At 32.6% G+C, this 19,279-nt stretch overlaps 1 protein-coding gene and 2 long non-coding RNA genes across 5 annotated transcripts; all 3 read right to left on the minus strand.

Annotated features, from left to right (window-relative positions):
- Positions 1 to 1,364: 1,364 nt before the first annotated feature.
- Snx21 (Sorting nexin 21) lies at positions 1,365 to 14,733 on the minus strand. Of its 2 annotated transcripts, none has more exons than XM_080163576.1 (16): positions 14,635 to 14,733; positions 13,720 to 13,779; positions 13,369 to 13,455; positions 12,931 to 13,004; positions 12,539 to 12,601; positions 12,172 to 12,272; positions 11,794 to 11,857; positions 8,803 to 8,863; positions 6,427 to 6,457; positions 6,078 to 6,153; positions 5,563 to 5,631; positions 4,384 to 4,508; positions 3,984 to 4,062; positions 3,375 to 3,495; positions 2,409 to 2,511; positions 1,365 to 1,561 (listed from the first exon to the last, which is right to left on the minus strand). In XM_080163576.1, exons 1-16 carry the CDS (start codon positions 14,705 to 14,707, stop codon positions 1,516 to 1,518), a joined length of 1,233 nt encoding a protein of 410 aa, XP_080019702.1. In that variant the 5' UTR covers positions 14,708 to 14,733; the 3' UTR covers positions 1,365 to 1,515. The 2 variants fall into 2 exon arrangements, with proteins under 2 accessions (XP_080019702.1, XP_080019700.1); XM_080163574.1 differs by having other exon boundaries at positions 13,369 to 13,488.
- A 985-nt stretch (positions 14,734 to 15,718) lies between these two features.
- Positions 15,719 to 17,582, minus strand: LOC145321915 (uncharacterized). 2 transcript variants are annotated; one of them, XR_013880451.1, is made up of 2 exons: positions 17,503 to 17,582; positions 15,719 to 15,935 (listed from the first exon to the last, which is right to left on the minus strand). It is a non-coding gene; the product is annotated as an uncharacterized LOC145321915 (long non-coding RNA). The 2 variants fall into 2 exon arrangements; XR_013880450.1 differs by having other exon boundaries at positions 17,493 to 17,569.
- A 380-nt stretch (positions 17,583 to 17,962) lies between these two features.
- LOC145321914 (uncharacterized) lies at positions 17,963 to 19,169 on the minus strand. The gene is made up of 3 exons (XR_013880449.1): positions 19,065 to 19,169; positions 18,443 to 18,469; positions 17,963 to 18,038 (listed from the first exon to the last, which is right to left on the minus strand). It is a non-coding gene; the product is annotated as an uncharacterized LOC145321914 (long non-coding RNA).
- Between the last annotated feature and the right edge of the window lie 110 nt (positions 19,170 to 19,279).

The raw sequence follows: 19,279 nt of genomic DNA on the forward strand, positions 1-19,279 counted from the left end.
ATTCAAGGCCAAATTTTCATTTTTTTGTGTAGACTAACCTATTTTTGGCCAAACAAATATCCTATTATATGAAGTAGTAAGGGTATTCTGTCTGTAGTATAAGATCATAACTAGAGACCCGATTGAGTTCTCCATTTTAGAAAAGCTTCACATATATCCCAGCATAATTTTAAGCTAATTTATTTTTAGATTTAAGTCTAGGTGCGGTTTTAGGCTATTTTTTAGCCCTTTATCTACATTTATAAAAAGCTCTGCGGACTGGGAGTTTCTATAGACAACCTAATAAAATAGATTATATAAAGTTCGAAGTAATATTTACAGAAAAAAAATGGACTTTTAACAACACCTTTGCCATCCCCCTTCTTGGTAAACTTTAATTTTGATGTTTTCTATTTCTTTTAAATTTGAATGAGTATACAACAGAGCCCACACATAACTTAACACCAATTTGGTTAACCACAAGTTTCCAGAGTTTCCAGGGAGGGAGAGGACAATGGATGGTAAATTCTTTTTTAAAAACAGGCTTTTTTATTTATCAACATCAAAACTTCAAGTACCTCTATTTAACCTTAATTCATTAGTTTACATTAATGTGTCGAAACTTTTCAAACAATAATTTCTTTACAGAAGGGGTAATTTCTAAATATCTAGGAAACTCATGGATCTTAAGGGATAAGACAAATGACATTAATTTGATATTCTTCCCTAATGATGATAAACAAAATTAGTCCTTAAGTATATTAAAATTATTGCATATCAACCAATAAAAAATATCCAATGTTACAGAGCCAACAAATACGAAAACAAACTTTAGTTATCAGTGAAATTTACAGTCCAATGTTCCCTCCCTCCCCGAGGAAACTATGTAGAAGAAAATATAATCTAGACACAACAATATTAATCATATATACCTAAATACTAAAATAATCACGTTTTTAATCACAATAATAATATAATAAAATAGTATCTTCCATTTCTAAAATATTAGAATATAACTATGAGCTACCATTGTAAATAATAATAAAATGAGATTTCAAAAATACTTTTAAGTTAAAAACGCACAAATTTAAAGTCTTAAAAATGAGTCAAATCAAATTAACCAAAGGATTTCCTTCTTTAGTTTTATTTCAACCTAATAATAAAAAATCTTTGGATCATGGAAAGAAAAAGAAGTTACGAGTTTCGTCGTATTTTCACAGTAGCTTTTCTCTTATTTCTAGCCACTGCGGGGAGCTCTAGCCCTGCGGGGCATATTTTCTAACCCTGCGGGACAATCATTAACATTAACTTAACATAACCTAAAACAACATTTTAAAAGCTACTGTGAAAATACGATGAAATCCGCAACTTCGTTTTCTTTCCATGACCCAAATCTTTTAGTAATAAAAAAAAACTCACACAGACTAAATTTGGTTACTTACAACAATTTACACTCTCGCGACAGTGATGGGTTTGAATCTCATCATGACAGTTAAACGTTCAGAGTCCACTTTGATGAAATCGGCGGCGGTTGATTTAATAAGCTCGAGCTGTCTTTGTAGCTGTGTGAATGTACTTATCCCTAAAAAAATGTACAGTAGTTATATTTTTTATCGGGGCCAACTCTTTTAAAATATAAAGATACTGCTGCAAGCTGAAGGCTGGCAATTTAAAGAAATTATTTTTTTAGATTATGCTTTCTTTCATTTATGTTTCATTTGATAATAGGGCGACAGTTGTTATTAGTAACAACGCAGCGATGCGGAGCCGTTTGATTTTGGTGCGGCTCCGATTCCGGCTCCGCGGAGCCGTCTGTGATGATGGCGGCTCCAAATTTGGCTCCGGCTCCGACCTAATATCAAGAAAACTAGACATATTTTTTTTCCACGTCTATGTTTGACTTTTGAAGGTTTTAAAAGTTCAATTTGTGATTAAAATGGACTTGAAAAACTTAAAAGGGGCATTTGCACATGACAAACAGAGTTACCAAATTATAATTTATATAAAATCTATTTATCTAGCGGAGCCGTTTTTAAAGAAAATTACGGCTCCAGCTCCGGCTAAATATGGCGGCTCTACGGCTCCCGGCTCCGCTACACTGGAACAAGGATAACAATATCCGTAAGAAAACTAGCGAAGCCCCCAAAAAGCATGTATGTACGAAAGGGCGAAGTAATGTTATAAAGTAGAGGTGCAATGGTAATAAAAATAGATAAAAACTGATGTTAAAGATTACAAAATTACCCTTTTTTTGTAGCATGACCGACAGACCGACGGACCAGGTAAAATAAGTCGTGGATGCACTTTGGAAAGAGGTATTACTTTCCCACCATATAGCGTTAGCGAATGACGGATTGAGGGACGGACAAAGTAAATTTTAGAGTATCTGTGCTACTAAATATATATTCCATCTAAATGATATTGCTTACCTAATAACCTCTAATAACGTAGGAACTCTGTCTGTTTTGACTCCAGAATATCTTAGTTCAGAAATCTGTTTCTTGTAAGGCTTCGGGTCATGTCCTACAGATTCTAAAAAAGAATAGATTTAATAACCTAGATGGCCAATCTGACAAATTACTCTATCAAAGCGGACTAAGATTTTTCTTTAGAGGAGTATGCACGAACAAGAGCAAGTGATTCTAAGCACCTTCCAGCAGGGATTCTAAATGTTTTTTTTGTGTGAATATACTAGGGTTATGTTTAGGTAATATTGTTATATCAATTTAAAAAATAAGTTTCACCATCGTTTTATAAAAAAAACTTCGAAATATTAGCAATTTTTTTGCTAGAAGATATAATCAAATGTTTTGTAGAGTTCAAACTGCTGTGACACAAAAGTAATTTTTTTCAATGAAAAATGTTAATTTACAAACAAAACATTTGATGATATTTCATTAAAAAATGCCTAATATTTCAAAGTTTTATTCATAGAAAACCATGGTGAAACTTAGTCTTTTAGTTCGTATAACTATATAAAACATAATCCTAGCATATTCACAAAAAAATACTTATAATCATTGCTGGAAGGTGCTTAGAATCACTTGCTCTCATTCGTACATAGTCCCCTTTAGTTATATAAGATTGAATACAAACGACGAAATTTTTTTACTATATCATTGATTTTCCCAAGGAAAGCTTTATCCCAAGAAATATAACTATTTAAAGGAGTGAAATGAGAAAAAAACTGTGTTCACTTACGATTCTGGAACTTTTATTAAGAGATTGGGAATCTTCTAGACTTCTTTTCTTTGTTTATACAAAATAACAAGATTATTTCACAAAACCGCCGTTAAAATAAAAAATGGCAGAAATAATGCAACATAGGAACTCAACCAAAAAAAAGAGTTACAGCACTAGGATCAATCTCCACTGTCCTAACCCCGTCTTCTCACCTGCTAAAGATTCTGCTAGCTTAAGGAAAGGTACAGTGATGACCGCCAGGTATGGATGACCAGCGGACAGCTGGATACATTGGCTGGCTATCAGGGCGTACCTGTATGCCGTCTCGTCAGACTAAAACAAGGAGGAATATAATTATTTCAATATATAGCGAAGCCATGACAATGAAAATAAAATCGTATTTACTTTTTTTAAAGTGAGGCTTTTATGCATTAAAAGTATTCCGTCCATAACGGACAGCTCTAATCGTTAATTTAGTTATGTTAGAATTGTCCTATTTATGGAAAATATGGCAAGATAATTTTTGAAAACATTAGATGGATACAATAGAATTATGCAGTAATTATCATTTTGTCCACATTTTCTACAAGCAGATATAAGAACGGACAAGAACATTCCTACCCTAGTTACAGAGCAGCAGTACTACTCATAATATGGTTTTTAAATTGATTATGCCTGGGTACTTTAAACCATTTATCTAGACTTTAATAAAGGAGCTGAAAAAACCAACACATTTCTTTTCAAGACAATTACTTAATTGTTTTCCTTTGGATAAAATCTACACCTGTAAATTTTAAAATAAGCCGTTTAATAGATCTCACCTTGACAGCAGCTAGGCACGCCACTAGTTCAATCACACATTCCAGAACAGATATATGGGATAGGGTGAACATTTTCTCTCTAAATAAATAATATTGTGTAACTTAAAACTATTTAGGTTAAAAATATAAGTCGTTTGTTTATCATCATTGGAGGATTTATTACTTTAATTTGACATTGTATATTATCAAAAAATAATTTAGAAATTCGTAGATTTTTTTTCTTGTTCGAACATTTGTTCCTAAAGATATTAAAATATCTTTTTTAATTAATCTTCATAGTAATTGAAAAGACATACTAATCAATGTTTTTTGAGTGTAAGGTACTAAGTTAAGTGACAGACGGACGAACGAACGGACATATATTCATAGAGTAGCTATCCTACAAATGATTACGACATACCTAATATAGAATATAACTTCAAGTAGTGGTGCAGCCTCATGATATCTGCCAAGCTTGATGTAGGACACGGCCTCGTTCTGCTCCTCCGTGCACATGAAGGCGTGGAAGTAGTCAGAGTACAACAACTAGTCAAGTAACCTTACTTTGATGTGGCTCTTTATGAATGCGTAGGTCTCATTTCGGGTTCTATCTTTCTACCCAGAGATGGCATATAAAAACCACTTAATTTAAACCAAAAAACCAAGCTTAAAAAACAAAACAAGGTGGGGATGGTTTTTTTGAAAAAAATTATACAAAGGCCTATCTTTCCAGTTATATCTTTTCATAACGTAAATAATACAGTAAATAACTGTCAAAAACCTAAATTATCAGCCAGGGTTGTCAAATAATCGGGAGGGCGCTTTTGCGCGGGCGGTTTTGGGCTGACCTTTTTCGGGTCCTTTTGGGCAGATTTGGGCACCCCCCGTTTGGGGGGTGAGAAAAAGGGGGATGGGGTGAAAAAGGGGGCAGGCCTATAATTTGGATATTATTAAAAAACCCCAAAAAAACCTGGTTTTTATAAAAAAAAAGATTTAAACCAAAAAAAAACTGGTTTGTTCTTTTTTTTAAAAAACCTGAGGTGGATTCTTAAAAAAAAATTGCCCCACTAATCGCTTAGTGGGGAAAATTTTTTTCGTGGAAATCCACCAAAATCACATTAAAAATCTACAAAAATTAAACAAAATGATAGAAGGGTTATTAACATAAGATTTTATTTAATTTTTGTAGATTTTTTATGTGATTTTGGAGGATTTTTCACGAAAACAATTTTACCCCACTAAGCGATTAGTGGGGCAAATTTTTTTTAAGAATCCACCTCTGGTTTTTTTCCATCTCTGTTTCTACCACCTTGAAACATATTCTGAGGCTTATTATTGTGGTGTAAAGCGTTACTGAACAGACAAACAACCCCTTAATTACACGACCTTTGTCTGGAAGTCCAACATCGTATCAGTAAGTACTTACCATTTTTAACGTCTTTTGTATGATACAGTGTGGTCCAGACTCAAACCCCCGACATGTTACCAATTACGCCGTTTGTCGCGTGAAACAGAAACTATTTTTTTTTATTTAGATTAATTAAAGCAACAAGAGTAAACAAGAACAATTAAGTCCATAAGTAAAGATAAGTAAAGTTTCCTTGTCATTGTTAGCAATAAGATTGAGAAATCTATGGAAAGCATCTGTTCTCTCACTGATAACCTCAGCCTAAAATGATAATCAAAGCAAGATTAGTTTTCATGATAACTAAATTATAAGGGTTATAACTAAATTATAAGGGTTCTAACAAAATATAGATCTAGCAAAAGAATTATTAGTACAACCCCAAACATATGAAAAGTGTGACAAGTATAGGTTTTCAAAGGCTTAGCATGGAAAGAAATATTTATAATCATAGTCATACAGACCCAAAAATAAAGGGAAAAAATTTAAAATTTTGCGTGGACTTTAGTTACTAGAACCAAAGCAACTTTTCATATTTTGAGTTACTATCGCAAAATGCCACTAAATAGTTGATTTTCTAGCAGACCAAACTTACTAAAAAGTCAACAAAAGCATTTGCAGACAATAAAGTTCAAAATGAAAGAATATTTTAAGTTATTAACAGAGAGGGAACCAAAGTATATAGCTCACGCTTTTTACTAAAAGTTTACCTTAAAATTTCTAATTATAACTTTCTGTGGAAACTGGAAATCTCCCAGCACTGATTTGTGAAATGTGCACAAAATTCTAAATAAAAAACATGAATTTAATTTATATTAAGGCTAACACTACATGTATTACTCTAGATTGTCAATCAGAAAAAATAATCCGTCCACCTTAAAAAAATGAATATTTTGTCACATATGATTCCATTTAATATATCATCTACTGGTCATATGAAGCAACTCTTTCCATGAGGGATGAGTGACACCGTACCCCCTTCTAAAAAAAAACATTCCACCCCCCGTAAAAAAATGGGTTGGTGGGTTCCGTAATTATGAATTAAATAACGTTTCTTACCTTTCGTATAGCTTACAGAAATCATTGTATCTCCTGTCATAACAAATATTCATAGTTTTAAATAATGTGACGATTTCATAATGTGGACAATTATGTACAAATTAATAACAAATTACAAGAAAAAAAGTGAACTGAAAACAAGACTTGATAAAATCTGAGGTTTGGAAAGACATTATCTATTGTCTTTTTTTTTAAAGATTAATTTTGGAATTGAGACCTGGTTATAACACGGAGGAAGGGGACATTGGACTGCCAAATATACCACCATTAAATTAAATCTACAGAAGGGATTAAACTGTGATTAAAATGTGGGTATTCATTCATGGATTTCTCGTCTATTGTCTTATCCCTTAAGATCCACGGTATATATCCTTGTTTTAGAGAAGCTTTGCTTACAAGTATAATAACTTATTATTTCATAAGCTGTATAGCAGTACTAGTACATTACTAGAATTTAAGAATGTATCGATAAAGATAATGTATATCATATTACTTTAAACATTAGAATGTCCCAGGAAGCAGGTCCAAAGTAGCGAAGCCACTTTATATCTACATGAATAAGTAGTAAAGTGCGTCTGCAATGCCAACCGTTCCATGTCCCCAGGGACACATGTCCCTTACTTGCATGTTTTATCTCTGGTCTATCCCAATCCATTGACGTTCAAGCTTTTTTTTTTGAGTGGGATAAAAGGAGGGGTTTCAAAGGTTTGAGAGGTGTAATCTAATGTATTTAAAAAAAAAATACGGGTTTCAACGTTTGGGGGGGGGGGGGGGGGGTTAAACCCACGTTTGCTTAGGTTTAAAAGACAAGAAGGGAGAAATGTACTACGGTAATGCATCTAAAGAAACAAACTATTTTGCACATGTCATACTTTTTGAAAGGCAAAAATTTCAAAGCATCTTACTGCACAATATTTTATTTTACCAATGATCTTTAAGCAAATTGCAATATTTTGACTTATCAAAAGTGTTTCAAATGTATTAACTTCCTTAAACAGCCTTTTCGGTACTTGCTTACATGTGGTAGACTGGAGCACCGAAAACCCCCCCCCCCCCCCGCTTAGTTTTGACAAAAATCAAAAATAAGGGGGGGGTAGTTTTTTAATGTCTGGAAAACGGCAAGGAGGCAAAGTGCTCAGCAAGGCAAAGACTTAACCCCCCCCCTTAATTTTGAAGAAAACCAAAAATAAGGGGGGGGGTAGTTTTTTCACTGTACAACACGCCAGAAAGTTGAGTGAGGTAAATCAAGAAAATCCAGTATACCAGAGGGGAAACCTTATTACAGGGATATTCATGTTTTGGGAAATTAAAACCTTTTACTGGCCAAAGTCAATAAATAAGGAAATTATGCCCCAAAACATGAATATCCCTGTAATAAGGTTTCCCCTCTGGTATACTGAATTTACTTGATTTACCTCACTCAACTTTCTGGCGTGTTGTACAGTGAAAAAACTACCCCCCCCTTATTTTTGATTTTCTTCAAAATTAAGGGGGGGGTTAAAAACTACCCCCCCCTTATTTTTGATTTTTGTCAAAACTAAGCGGGGGGTTAAAAAACTACCCCCCCCTTATTTTTTATTTTTGTCAAAACTAAGCGGGGGGGGGGGGGGGTTTTCGGTGCTCCGGTCTTCACATGTAAGCAAGCACCGCCTTTTCTATCGAACCCTAGAATAATTTTGGGAAAGGCTAGCAAAGAGTTTACCGTATTAATGCATAGTTTGTCCTATTTATAAGTGCAATTTTAGTTAATATTACATTTATGTACTAGACATAAGAAAATAATATAACAATTGTAAATGATACAAAAATTAGAAAAGGACTTCAATATCCGGTAAAACAATAATACATCAAAGTTTAATAAATTTCTTGTTTGAATGGCAAAGTTAATAGGTATAATGGAAAACGAAAATACAACATAAACAAGCATAACACATAATACCAGGGATAAGGGAAGGTGATTTTGACAAACAATTTTAAGTAAAAATTTCCCCTCAACCCCCATTCTTTTTTCTCCCCCCTTTTTACCCACTTCCCTTTCAGTTACGCCAAAAAACAAATTTTACTCAAACTTTACTCCAACAAATATTTAATTTTCAGCAATTTGAAATGCAATTAAATGGCTGAATAGCAGCCCATGCATAATACTAATACCTAGTTATTTATCACATCATATCATCAACAGATATCCACGGATAATACATTGGACAAATTAGGATCAATTTCTAGTATAGAAGAAGGGATTAATCCTATGATCTTTTTCAATTTTTAGTTAAAATATCAATGATTTTCAAAAGTGACTCAAAGTCGGTTCTAATCTTGCTGAAATCAATCGGATTCAAAGCTATACTGTAACATAAAAAAGGGAATATTTGGTTTTCCTGTGAATAAGCGCAGGATGGGGATCTCCGCTGGCACGCTTTAACATTATTGTATATGCCTAAATAAACAATGTACTTTAAATTCTTAATTATTATTTTAATAGATTTTATGTTGGATAGGGATTTGATCTTTCGAGTAAAATAGGATGACAATAATATCCATAATTAAGTAGTGAGGCACCATTAAACAATAATCATTGTTAAGACAAAGTGTATTGATTTGTACTAGGTATGTAATTAAAAAAAGGAAATGGCGCAATATTTGACACAATCATATAAACAGAAAAAATGTCAAATTCTTCTTATAAGGGGGGGGGAAGTTTGTACAGTTATAGGAAATGAAATTCAGTACCAAATTTTGCTCTGGCCGTTTGGGCTTGTTTTTATAGTTATCAACCTAATTCTTTTTGTAAGCGCTCTTATATGATTGGATCTACCTGTAAAACTTTAAAACTTGAATTTTGGGACTTTCAATTAAAGGGGCTAGTGGAGCAAAAGACCCCCTAACACTAAAATTTTAAGTTCTGAGCCTATTTTTAGAGATATTGTGATGATTTTTTTTAATGAAAACACTTTTTAACAAAACCGAACTAAGTAGCCAATACAAATTTCATTTTGGGACTTTCCTTCTAGGGGCTAGTGGAGCAAAAGGCCCCCCAAACAATAAAATTTTTAAGTTCTGAGCCTATTTTCAGAGATATTGAGATGATTTTTTTTATGAAAACTTTTTTCACAAAACCAAACTAAGTAGCCATTACAAATTTCATTTTGTGACTTTCCCTTAAAGGGGCTAGTGGAGCAAAAGACCCCCAAACACTAAAATTTTAAATTCTGAGCCTATTTTCAGAGATATTGAGACGATTTTTTTAATGAAAACACTTTTTAACAAAACCGAACTAAGTAGCCAATACAAATTTCATTTTGGGACTTTCCTTCTAGGGGCTAGTGGAGCAAAAGGCCCCCCAAACACTAAAATTTTAAGTTCTGAGCCTATTTTTAGAGATATTTAGATGATTTTTTAAAATGAAAATATTTTTAACCAAACCGAACTAAGTAGCCAATACAAATTTCATTTTGGGACGTTCCTTCTAGGGGCCAGTGGAGCAAAAGACCCCCAAACACTAAAATTTTAAGTTCTGAGCCTATTTTTTGAGATATGAGATGATTTCTTTAATGAAAACATTTTTAACAAAACCGAATTAAGGAACCATTACAGATTTTATTTTGGGACTTTCCTTCTAGGGACTAGTGGAGCAAAAGGCCCCCTAAACACTGAAATTTTAAGTTCTGAGCCTATTTTTTGAGATATGAGATGATTTTTTTAATGAAAACATTTTTAACAGAACCGAATTAAGGAACCATTACAGATTTTATTTTGGGACTTTCCTTCTAGGGACTAGTGGAGCAAAAGGCCCCCCAAACACTGAAATTTTAAGGTGTGAGCCTATTTTTAGAGATATTGAGACGATTTTTTTTAATAAAAATATTTTTAAAGAAGCCAAACTAAGTAGCCATTACAAATTTCATTTTGGGACTTTCCTTCTATGGGCTAGTGGAGCAAAAGGCCCCCAAACACTAAAATTTTAAGTTCTGAGCCTGTTTTTAGAAATATTGAGATTATTTTTTTAAATAAAAATATTTTTAACAAAACCGAACTAAGTAGCCATTGCAAATTTTATTTTGGGACTTTCCTTCTAGGGACTAGTGGAGCAAAAGACCCCCAAACACTAAAATTTTAAGTTCTGAGCTTGTTTTTAAAGATATTATGGCTGATTTTTTTCAAATAACTGAAATACATAATCAGAAGATAAAATTTTAGTGTTTGGGGGTCTTTTGCTCCACTAGCCCCTGGAAGGAAAGTTCCAAAATGAAATTTGTATTGGCTACTTAGTTCGGTTTTGTTAAAAATGTTTTCATTAAAAAAATCATCTCAATATCTCTGAAAGTAGGCTCAGAACTTAAAATTTTAGTGTTTTGGGGTCTTTTGCTCCCCTATTCCTTAGAAGGAAAGTCCCAAAATGAAATTTGTAATGGCGACTTAGTTCGGTTTTGTTAAAAATGCTTTTATTAAAAAAAATCGTCTCAATATCTCTAAAAATGGGCTCAGAACTTAAAATTTTAGTGTTTGGGGGTCTTTTGCTCCACTGGCCCCTAGAAGGAAAGTCCCAAAATGAAATTTGTATTGGCTACTTAGTTCGGTTTGGTTAAAAAGTGTTTTCATTAAAAAAACTCGTCTCAATATCTCTGAAAATAGGCTCAGAACTTAAGATTTTAGTGTTAGGGGGTCTTTTGCTCCACTAGCCCCTTTAAGGGAAAGTCCCAAAATGAAATTTGTAATGGCTACTTAGTTCGGTTTTGTGAAAAAAGTTTTCATAAAAAAAATCATCTCAATATCTCTGAAAATAGGCTCAGAACTTAAAATTTTAGTGTTTGGGGGGCCTTTTGCTCCACTAGCCCCTAGAAGGAAAGTCCCAAAATGAAATTTGTAATTGCTACTTAGTTCGTTTTTGTGAAAAAAGTTTGCATTAAAAAAATCGTCTCAATATCTCTGAAAATAGGCTCAGAACTTAAAATTTTAGTGTTTGGGGGGCCTTTTGCTCCACTAGCCCCTAGAAGGAAAGTCCCAAAATGAAATTTGTATTGGCTATTTAGTTCGGTTTTGTTAAAAAGTGTTTTCATTTAAAAAATCGTCTCAATATCTCAGAAAATAGACTCAGAACTTAAAATTTTAGAGTTTGGGGGGTCTTTTGCTCCACTAGCCCCTTTAGGGGAAAGTCCCAAAATTCAATTTTTAAAGTTTTACAGGTAGATCCAATCATATGAGAGCGCTTACAAAAAGAATTAGGTTGATAACTATAAAAACAAGCCCAAACGGCCAGGGCAAAATTTGGTACTGAATTTCATTTCCTATAACTGTACAAACTTCCCCCCCCCTTACTACAGATAAATTAAAATACCGAGAAGCAACACTCTTATTAAAATAACTTACCACAAACTTCTTGCCACCTTCCTCCATCACTTTAGCAGTTACAACTTCAAACTTCAGCTTTGATCTAATTTTCAATCATAATTCATCATTTATGCACAACAAATTCTGTTTTATTGTTCAGGAAGGTGGAAGAAATTTTACTGTAAATTTCACTGATACACAACGGTTTAATAAAATTCGTTGGCTCTAAACTTTGGGTACTTTTATTTAATTATGATTGGTTAACTCTAAACTATTAATGTCTAAAATTATGAGGGGGGGGGGGGTTAAATTGATGGATTTCAAAGTTTAATGGGGGTGGGGACACACCTTTATCCAACCTTTTGGACGTTCAATACCTAGAAATCATATATTCTAAATAATTGTGATGAATTATGCCTTATTTTCATATCTCCAATGTGTACAGGTCGTATCTCCACAGGTTTCCTGGGTAAACTACTGTTGTTCTGGTCGTTCAAGCTCATCTTTGAAACATCAGCCTGAAATTTATGGGTTAATTTATAATTTAAAGTAATATGATGTTGTGATGTCCGTCTGATGGGAGTTTATTAGTCTAAAATTAGAGGGCGGAAAATTTTGAGAGTTTCAAAGTTTGAGGGAGGTTAACAAACCGTGACCTTTTCCTCCACCCTTGGACTCTATGGCCTGGTGCCTATTCGTCTTTTTTTTTAAATCGCTATTAAAAAAAAAAAGCAATACTTAATACCAATAGAAAATCTCCACACAAAAAGTTAAATGTAATAACCTGAACATTATTCAAAGATTTTTGTGTAGCTTCTTCATGTCCGTTTTCTCCATTTCCATTTTCCTACAAACGTTTACTTTGATCAAAATGCTTAGTTATTATTTTAAACTAATCCAACGAAATCTTTAATTTTGAGAAAATTAAGTGGGAAAATTCAAGGTCAATTTTCATCCCTAGGGAGTTTCCACACAATCATGCTGAGACATTTTGAATCAAAGAGTAACTCTGCTTGGTACAAAATAAAGAGTTTTGATCTATTTTATATCATCTTTGTTAGGTAGGTAACCTTTTTAATGAAAGAACTAAGTTTTATATCATTTTCACTAGATTATAATTTTTAAACATGCCCTTAGTACCTAACAATATTTTTAAATACACTAAGGTATTTGTACCTGTTGAATTCTGAGACTTGAATTTCTTATTTCTGGAGATTCGCTGCCAACCTCCAGGTCTTCCTCTACAGTTCCTATTAAAATCAATGAGTAATTGAGTGTAGTTGTTTATCAAATTGTATTATAGACAGCATTCCCCGGATATTAAAATAAAAAAATATAACATTAAAAGCAACAAAACTGGTATTAATCCTATGAATTTTAAATTAATATTCGTGGAAAATTGACTGTAATACGATGCGACTAGGCTAAACATGACTTAACACTAAACCTAGTTAGCACAAAAACAGAAAAATCTTAATCCTAATCCTACAAATAACTTAAACTTACCTAACTTTTGTCGAGTTATGTCTTTTTAGATTAGGTCTTTTAAAATTAGGCCTTTTATCGGATTAGGTCTTTAGTTGCATCGCTAAAAAAAGCCTAACAGAAACCTACCTGGATCACTGGCAACAGCGTCAGTGCTGGCATTATGTTGATCATCATCATTTTCACCCACCACACCACCAACACCTTCCTCTTCTTCTAGAGTCGAGTCATTTAAATCATTAGAATTACCTACAGTAAAATCACTGATTCAGTAAATAAAATTACTTTTACAGAAACTAGGTGTTTTGCTTCAAAGTTCCTTGCGAGCACCAAGGCACACCCTGTTGAAACAACCAATCAAGATCTTTATAAAGTACCAAAAGTTGCAAGCTAAAGAAATATGTGAAATTTATTTTAAAATCCCAGGTCCCCTATATCCCTGTTAAAAACTACAGATACATTTCTACAATAAAAGATTACCTATTTCATCCGTAATATCTAGATTAGTTGCTTCTTCTGCTACGTTACTTGTATTTCCAACTATAAAATACATAAAATAATCATATTTAGATAAAAATATATTTCTTCATTTTTGAACCAGTGATTTCATCCATATAGAAACAAGTGATTCACCATGGTCGTGTGGTTAAAAAAGATTGATTGCTGTAGGGTTTTTGTCTCTTACGCAAAAACTCCATTACTTAGGGTTGGCAATCCGTCCAATTTTAGGGCTAGATTCGAATTCTAAAAATATCCGCTGAAAAACCCGAATTAATCCGTTGATTCCGGATTCTTATTTTTGACGGATTCTAGCAATATTTTAAAAGGCCTTTTTTAATATTAAGGGATTGAATTTTAGTGGGTACTGGGAAGAATCTAAAGCTGCGTTTTGTTCATATTTTCACAGTAGCTTTTCTCCTATTTCTAGACCCTACAGCGTCCATTTTAATACCCTTACTCATCCTAACCTAACCTAAAATAAGCATGAAAAACTACTGTGAAATATCCGAACAAAAAAAACTCAAGACGCTAATTATAGCCTAACAATTAAGAACCTTCATTAGCTATTAAGATAACGGATTCCGGATTCCAAAATTGTCCAAAATTTGGACGGATTCCAGATTCGGATTGCCAACCCTGTATCTGATGCATATAATCTAAGATAGAAGTTTTCTACCTCCTGGCGAATTTAAGTGGGAAACACAATTTCACCCCCCCAGGAAAGTATAAGTAGGTTGGGTAGTTTCTCGTGTTTGTTACTTAACAGATTCGGTTATGTTATATTAGGTAGAACCTCGGGGTTGGGCACCACCGGCGCATGTATAGGCCCTTAGGGATTAAGCATTAGAACAAGAAAAACATTTCCCCACCCTAACAGGAAAGGCACATTCCTACCTGTTTCAACTTTAGAAGGAACTTGGGGGCTCTCCCCCACCCCAACACCCACCTCCTCGCTTTCAGACATCATTTTTAAAAAAACTTTTTAATTATCTGAAATATCGTAATTTTTGTCATACATTTTACATGGTAAAGAATAAACATTTATATTTTATGATGTTAATAATTTTCATTATCTTATGTTAGTAATTTGTTCCCTTATTTGTTAATAGATTTATGATATGAATTATTTTTTTTGTTTGCTAACTTAAATTGAGGCAGTGAGGGATATATCTTCTGAAGATCAACTGTCTCCGTCTCCGACTTATCCACCAATTTGAATACTTTTTAAGAAAGGGAAGAAGTTGACATACCATTGATACCCAAAGTTTTATCTCCTTTTCTTATTTGTTGCCTCAACTCTATTGAAAGGGAGAAAGCGAAAGTGACACTTTTTGAGACCAAAACTAAAAGTCAAATGAACTCAACTAAATAAAGAGTTACAGCTCTGAGATTTGGCATGGCATATTCTTTAAAGAGGTACAATGTGGAACTGGGAAGAAACAACAGCAGAACCGCCGCTCCCCGCCGAAATTTTTTTTACCTTTTCTCGCCATACATTAAGGGGAAATTTTGTTTAACATCATTGGGGAATTTTAGTTTCCGTCGTCCATTGTCTTATCATTAAGAATGAAGCAACCAATATAATATCTAAATGAATCTTTAACTGGTAGAGAAGTAGGAGGCAGAATAGTTATTCCTTATATAAAAAATCTCCTTCTTAAGAATGAGGTAACATTAAAAGCTTAAAATTGTAATTGAGAATGAATTATTCAAAATATAAAAAAGTAAACTATTGCTAAAGAAAATTGTAACAAATCATAAAAAAAAAATATTTTAATACACATAAACCAATCATTAACAAGTAATAATGGTGTTTTTACACAAATTACCTTGTTGAGCACTGACCCCCCCCCCCCCGCCCCTCTTATCTTAAAAAAAAAGAAATAGGCACAGGCCCAGCAGAGTTAGGAATAGAAACAAAACTCCTACCACCCCTATTCTCAATTTAGTTCTAAAATAAGTTGAGGGGAAAGAGGGAGGGAGGGGTTATCAGTGCAACATGCACTTTATGTAAAAGCACCGTAATAATACATTAATAAAAACTATATATATATTTCCGGTATTACAAAAAAAAAAAGACTAGCTTTTAATTATCATAAATTGAGCTATTTTTAAGATAGATGGGCAAGAAAAAATATCATAAAATCACATAGATTTTTTATTTAAAAAATTGAGAGATTTTCATTCTTTTGTACCTATATATTTTTATGTTATATTATTTATGATTTTTATAAATTTTAGTGGTAATGGTAAAAATCAAGGCTCGGCAGCCAATAAGGCAAGGTCTAAACTCATTCCCAATATGGCAATTTGTCCATTTGCTAAAATTTAAGTGGGTTTAATTTATCGGTCTTAAAAGCAACTGCAGAGCCCTGATATAAATATAAATTTGGTAGGACAGACATAGATTAGAGAAACATTTTTTTAAAGTCCCGTGTATCTTTGTTATTTTAAAGAGTAATTATAGATCACTGATTATTGGAATAATCCTTATATTAGCTCTTTCAAGCAATAGCATGCCGAAGGGAAGTGTAATAGGGTGCAACCAACCACCCCTCCTTGCAAAACTAAGGGGGTTAGATAATCCCCTTGGGTCCCAGCCATCTACACAGCCCCCCAAAAAACAACCAAGAGAGTTGTGAAGATAAAAGGTAGAACTCATCATATTGTAGGAAAAATCAAAATCCTACTAACTTTTTAATTTCAAAGAAAAAATTGATTTTAAACTTGAGATAACAATAACAACATTTGTCACATAAAAAATAATCTTTTATAACTACTGGCCAAAATCTATTAAGTTTATTATTATCGTACAGAGAGTTTCTTATCTAATATCAGATTCAGCAATATTCTAGCAAAACAGCTAATTAAAAATAGCTAAAATATACTCAAAAATTGAATATTCAGGGAAATATCATGTGATGATAATTAATTAACAGCTTTGAATTTTTTTTTGGGTACATAGGATTTTAAATCAGTCAAATTATCCAACCAATATTGACTCATTGAGCCTTCTCTACATTAGTAGGATAGTCAACTTACATATGAACTTATTAAAATATTAGAATTTTTTGTTGTATGATATGAACACCGTATCAGATAAAGAAGCCGTTTCAATTTCTATTGCATTTAAACAATTCATAGATTGATACGAGATTAATCTGTAAGATATATTTCAACAATAGAATTTGAGAGCATTTTAGAAAATTTTATAACTATTAGGATGAAATAAGAATGACAATATTCCTAGTTTGCGAAGCTTCTAATTATCAAAACTATGAAATAGACGGGTGAATTAGCGAACAAATAAAAGACAACAGGCCTAAAAGATTCTTTGTAAGTTATAGAGTAACCATTAATTATAGTTTCTTATATTTTTCTTATATATTAAATATCTTTTTTTTTGTGGTCATGAAATAATAGTCATTTCTCGCATCGTATTATAAACAGCTTTCCGCGGATATAAAATGTACAATAATAAGATTACAACCAGTTCTTTTAGCCCCGAGATGCCGAAGATGCACACTTTATATTCCTAAAAAACTGTGTATATAATACGATGCTAGACATAGTTTTTTCGTATGGATGAGAACCGGTTCTAATCCACCGGATATTAATCGGTTTCGAATGAATACGAGAATATTTCTACTTGGCTGGAGAACCGGTTCTAATCCACCGGATATTAATCGGTTTTGAAAGAATAGTAAAAAAATTTCTACTTGGCTGGACGGATGGGTTAAATATCTACTCACAATAATATACAAGTTTGGTCAATTTTATTCTTTAAAAGCTTTGATATGTTTTTTTTGGCTCACCTTTTAACACAATCTGTTAAATTTTCTTATTTAATTACTAAAAACACAGTAATATGGTTAATGTTAAGGCACTTAAATTAAATAAAAAAGCAAATTAATGAAAGATATGTATAGCATCGTATTATAGACAGCTTTCCGCGGATATTAAAATAAAAAAATCATAAGACTAGAACCAGTTTCGTTGGCCGAGAGGGACCCAAAGCCTGGTATTCAATTATGGTTTCTATTTTAATCTTCGCGGAAAATTGCCTGTAATACGATGTTAAACATGATTTTTCAATATGGCTGAGAACCGGTTCTAATCCAGCGGATATTGATCGGTTTCGAAGCCATAATGGAAACCAAGATTTTATTAGTTGATATTACTGGTAAATTTTGACTACCAAATAACAAAAATATATTTTATAAAAAAAAAGTTATTTTTCTCTTCTCAATTTTGGTCGATTTTTAAACAATTCCAAATCCTTCTGTTTGTTGAATAGCCTGAAAAAATATGTAAATTTGAAGAGACAAAATATATTTGTGGATTCTTTATTAATAATGATTTCTTGATTTTTTTCAGAGTCTGTATTAAAAACGTAGAATATAATCTATTTTTCTCAGGGATCTAAAAGGATATGGCAATAGACGATAAATAATAAAAATCACCAATGATGATTAACAAAATTATACCTTTGAAGATTTAAATATTCGGTTGAAAAGGTTGGAAAACAAATTAAAATTTAATAAAGATAATTACAGCTTCATAATTTATATCAGTTAAATACATATAAAGTTGTCTGCGAATACGAAAATAAATCTTTGATCACTTCTTTAAAAAAAACACTTCATAAAATAAACACTTGTAGAGTTGCTTTGCTCTGAAATCTCAAAAAAGACTTTTTTACCTGGACCAATTTGAACTTCAACTTTTCCTAAAAAATATATAAACATTTTAATGATTGAAATTTAAGAAACAAGGATGACAACATCCACAAGTAGCGAAATATAAAAACATGTTGAGTTGTCATAAAATAAAAAAAATATGAGCAAAGTAATTTATTCGGTACTAAAATATTGAATAATGATGCACTATCACTAAAATAACTAAAAAGGAATAAATAAGAATATGAAAGTAACAGAATCTGTGTGTGTTTGTCTGTCTGTCAGTACCGAAGGATATCGCTAAGCTTAAGTTTTAGTTAGAATACTAAACTGAATTCCCTTTTTTGGGGGGAAGATTCACATAGGTCTTGGATTGGTGCTATGCTATTTTATTTATTGAGAAGGATAAATGAAATTTTCTGCCACCTTTATATACAGCACCTCTAGATTTCCACACACAAATTTTTGTTATGATTGACTATCTAGGGTTATAATCGTCATTTCTCGCATCGTATTATAAACAGCTTTCCGCGAATATAATTTTTTTATTCGAAGAAAACTGAATATAATACGATGCTATCCTTAATTTTTTAGTATGGATGAGAACCGGTTTTAATTAACCGGATATCAATCGGATGTATTTACCTTTGTGCTATACTCCGGCAGATCTAGAAGATTGAAGCATGTGTGGGCTACAGGCAAAAAGTTGGGATCACCAGTTCTCTACATGGGCAACCAATGTGATTATTTTTATTCAAATAACATCTTTCAACTTTAGGCTTTAGACGAAATTAGTGGCTTAAACCCTAGTTTCAAGGAGACGGGCGTTTAACTTTTAATTTAGATTAAATTATTATAAT

Source organism: Acartia tonsa, chromosome 6 (assembly GCF_053477335.1).
Source record: "Acartia tonsa isolate MP-2025a chromosome 6, ASM5347733v1, whole genome shotgun sequence".
Taxonomy (NCBI): Eukaryota; Metazoa; Arthropoda; class Copepoda; order Calanoida; family Acartiidae; genus Acartia; species Acartia tonsa.

What these genes read in the sequence shown, in the direction of transcription:
- Snx21 (XM_080163574.1), bottom strand. Translation starts at nt 14,707, where the DNA reads ATGATGTCTGAAAGCGAGGAGGTGGGTGTTGGGGTGGGGGAGAGCCCC. An exon ending in CGCTGTTGCCAGTGATCCAG is followed by an intron (nt 13,005 to 13,368) that starts GTAGGTTTCTGT and finishes TGATTTTAATAG; the next exon opens with GAACTGTAGAGGAAGACCTG. An exon ending in AAGGTGGCAAGAAGTTTGTG is followed by an intron (nt 8,864 to 11,793) that starts GTAAGTTATTTT and finishes TTGTTTATTTAG; the next exon opens with GCATATACAATAATGTTAAA.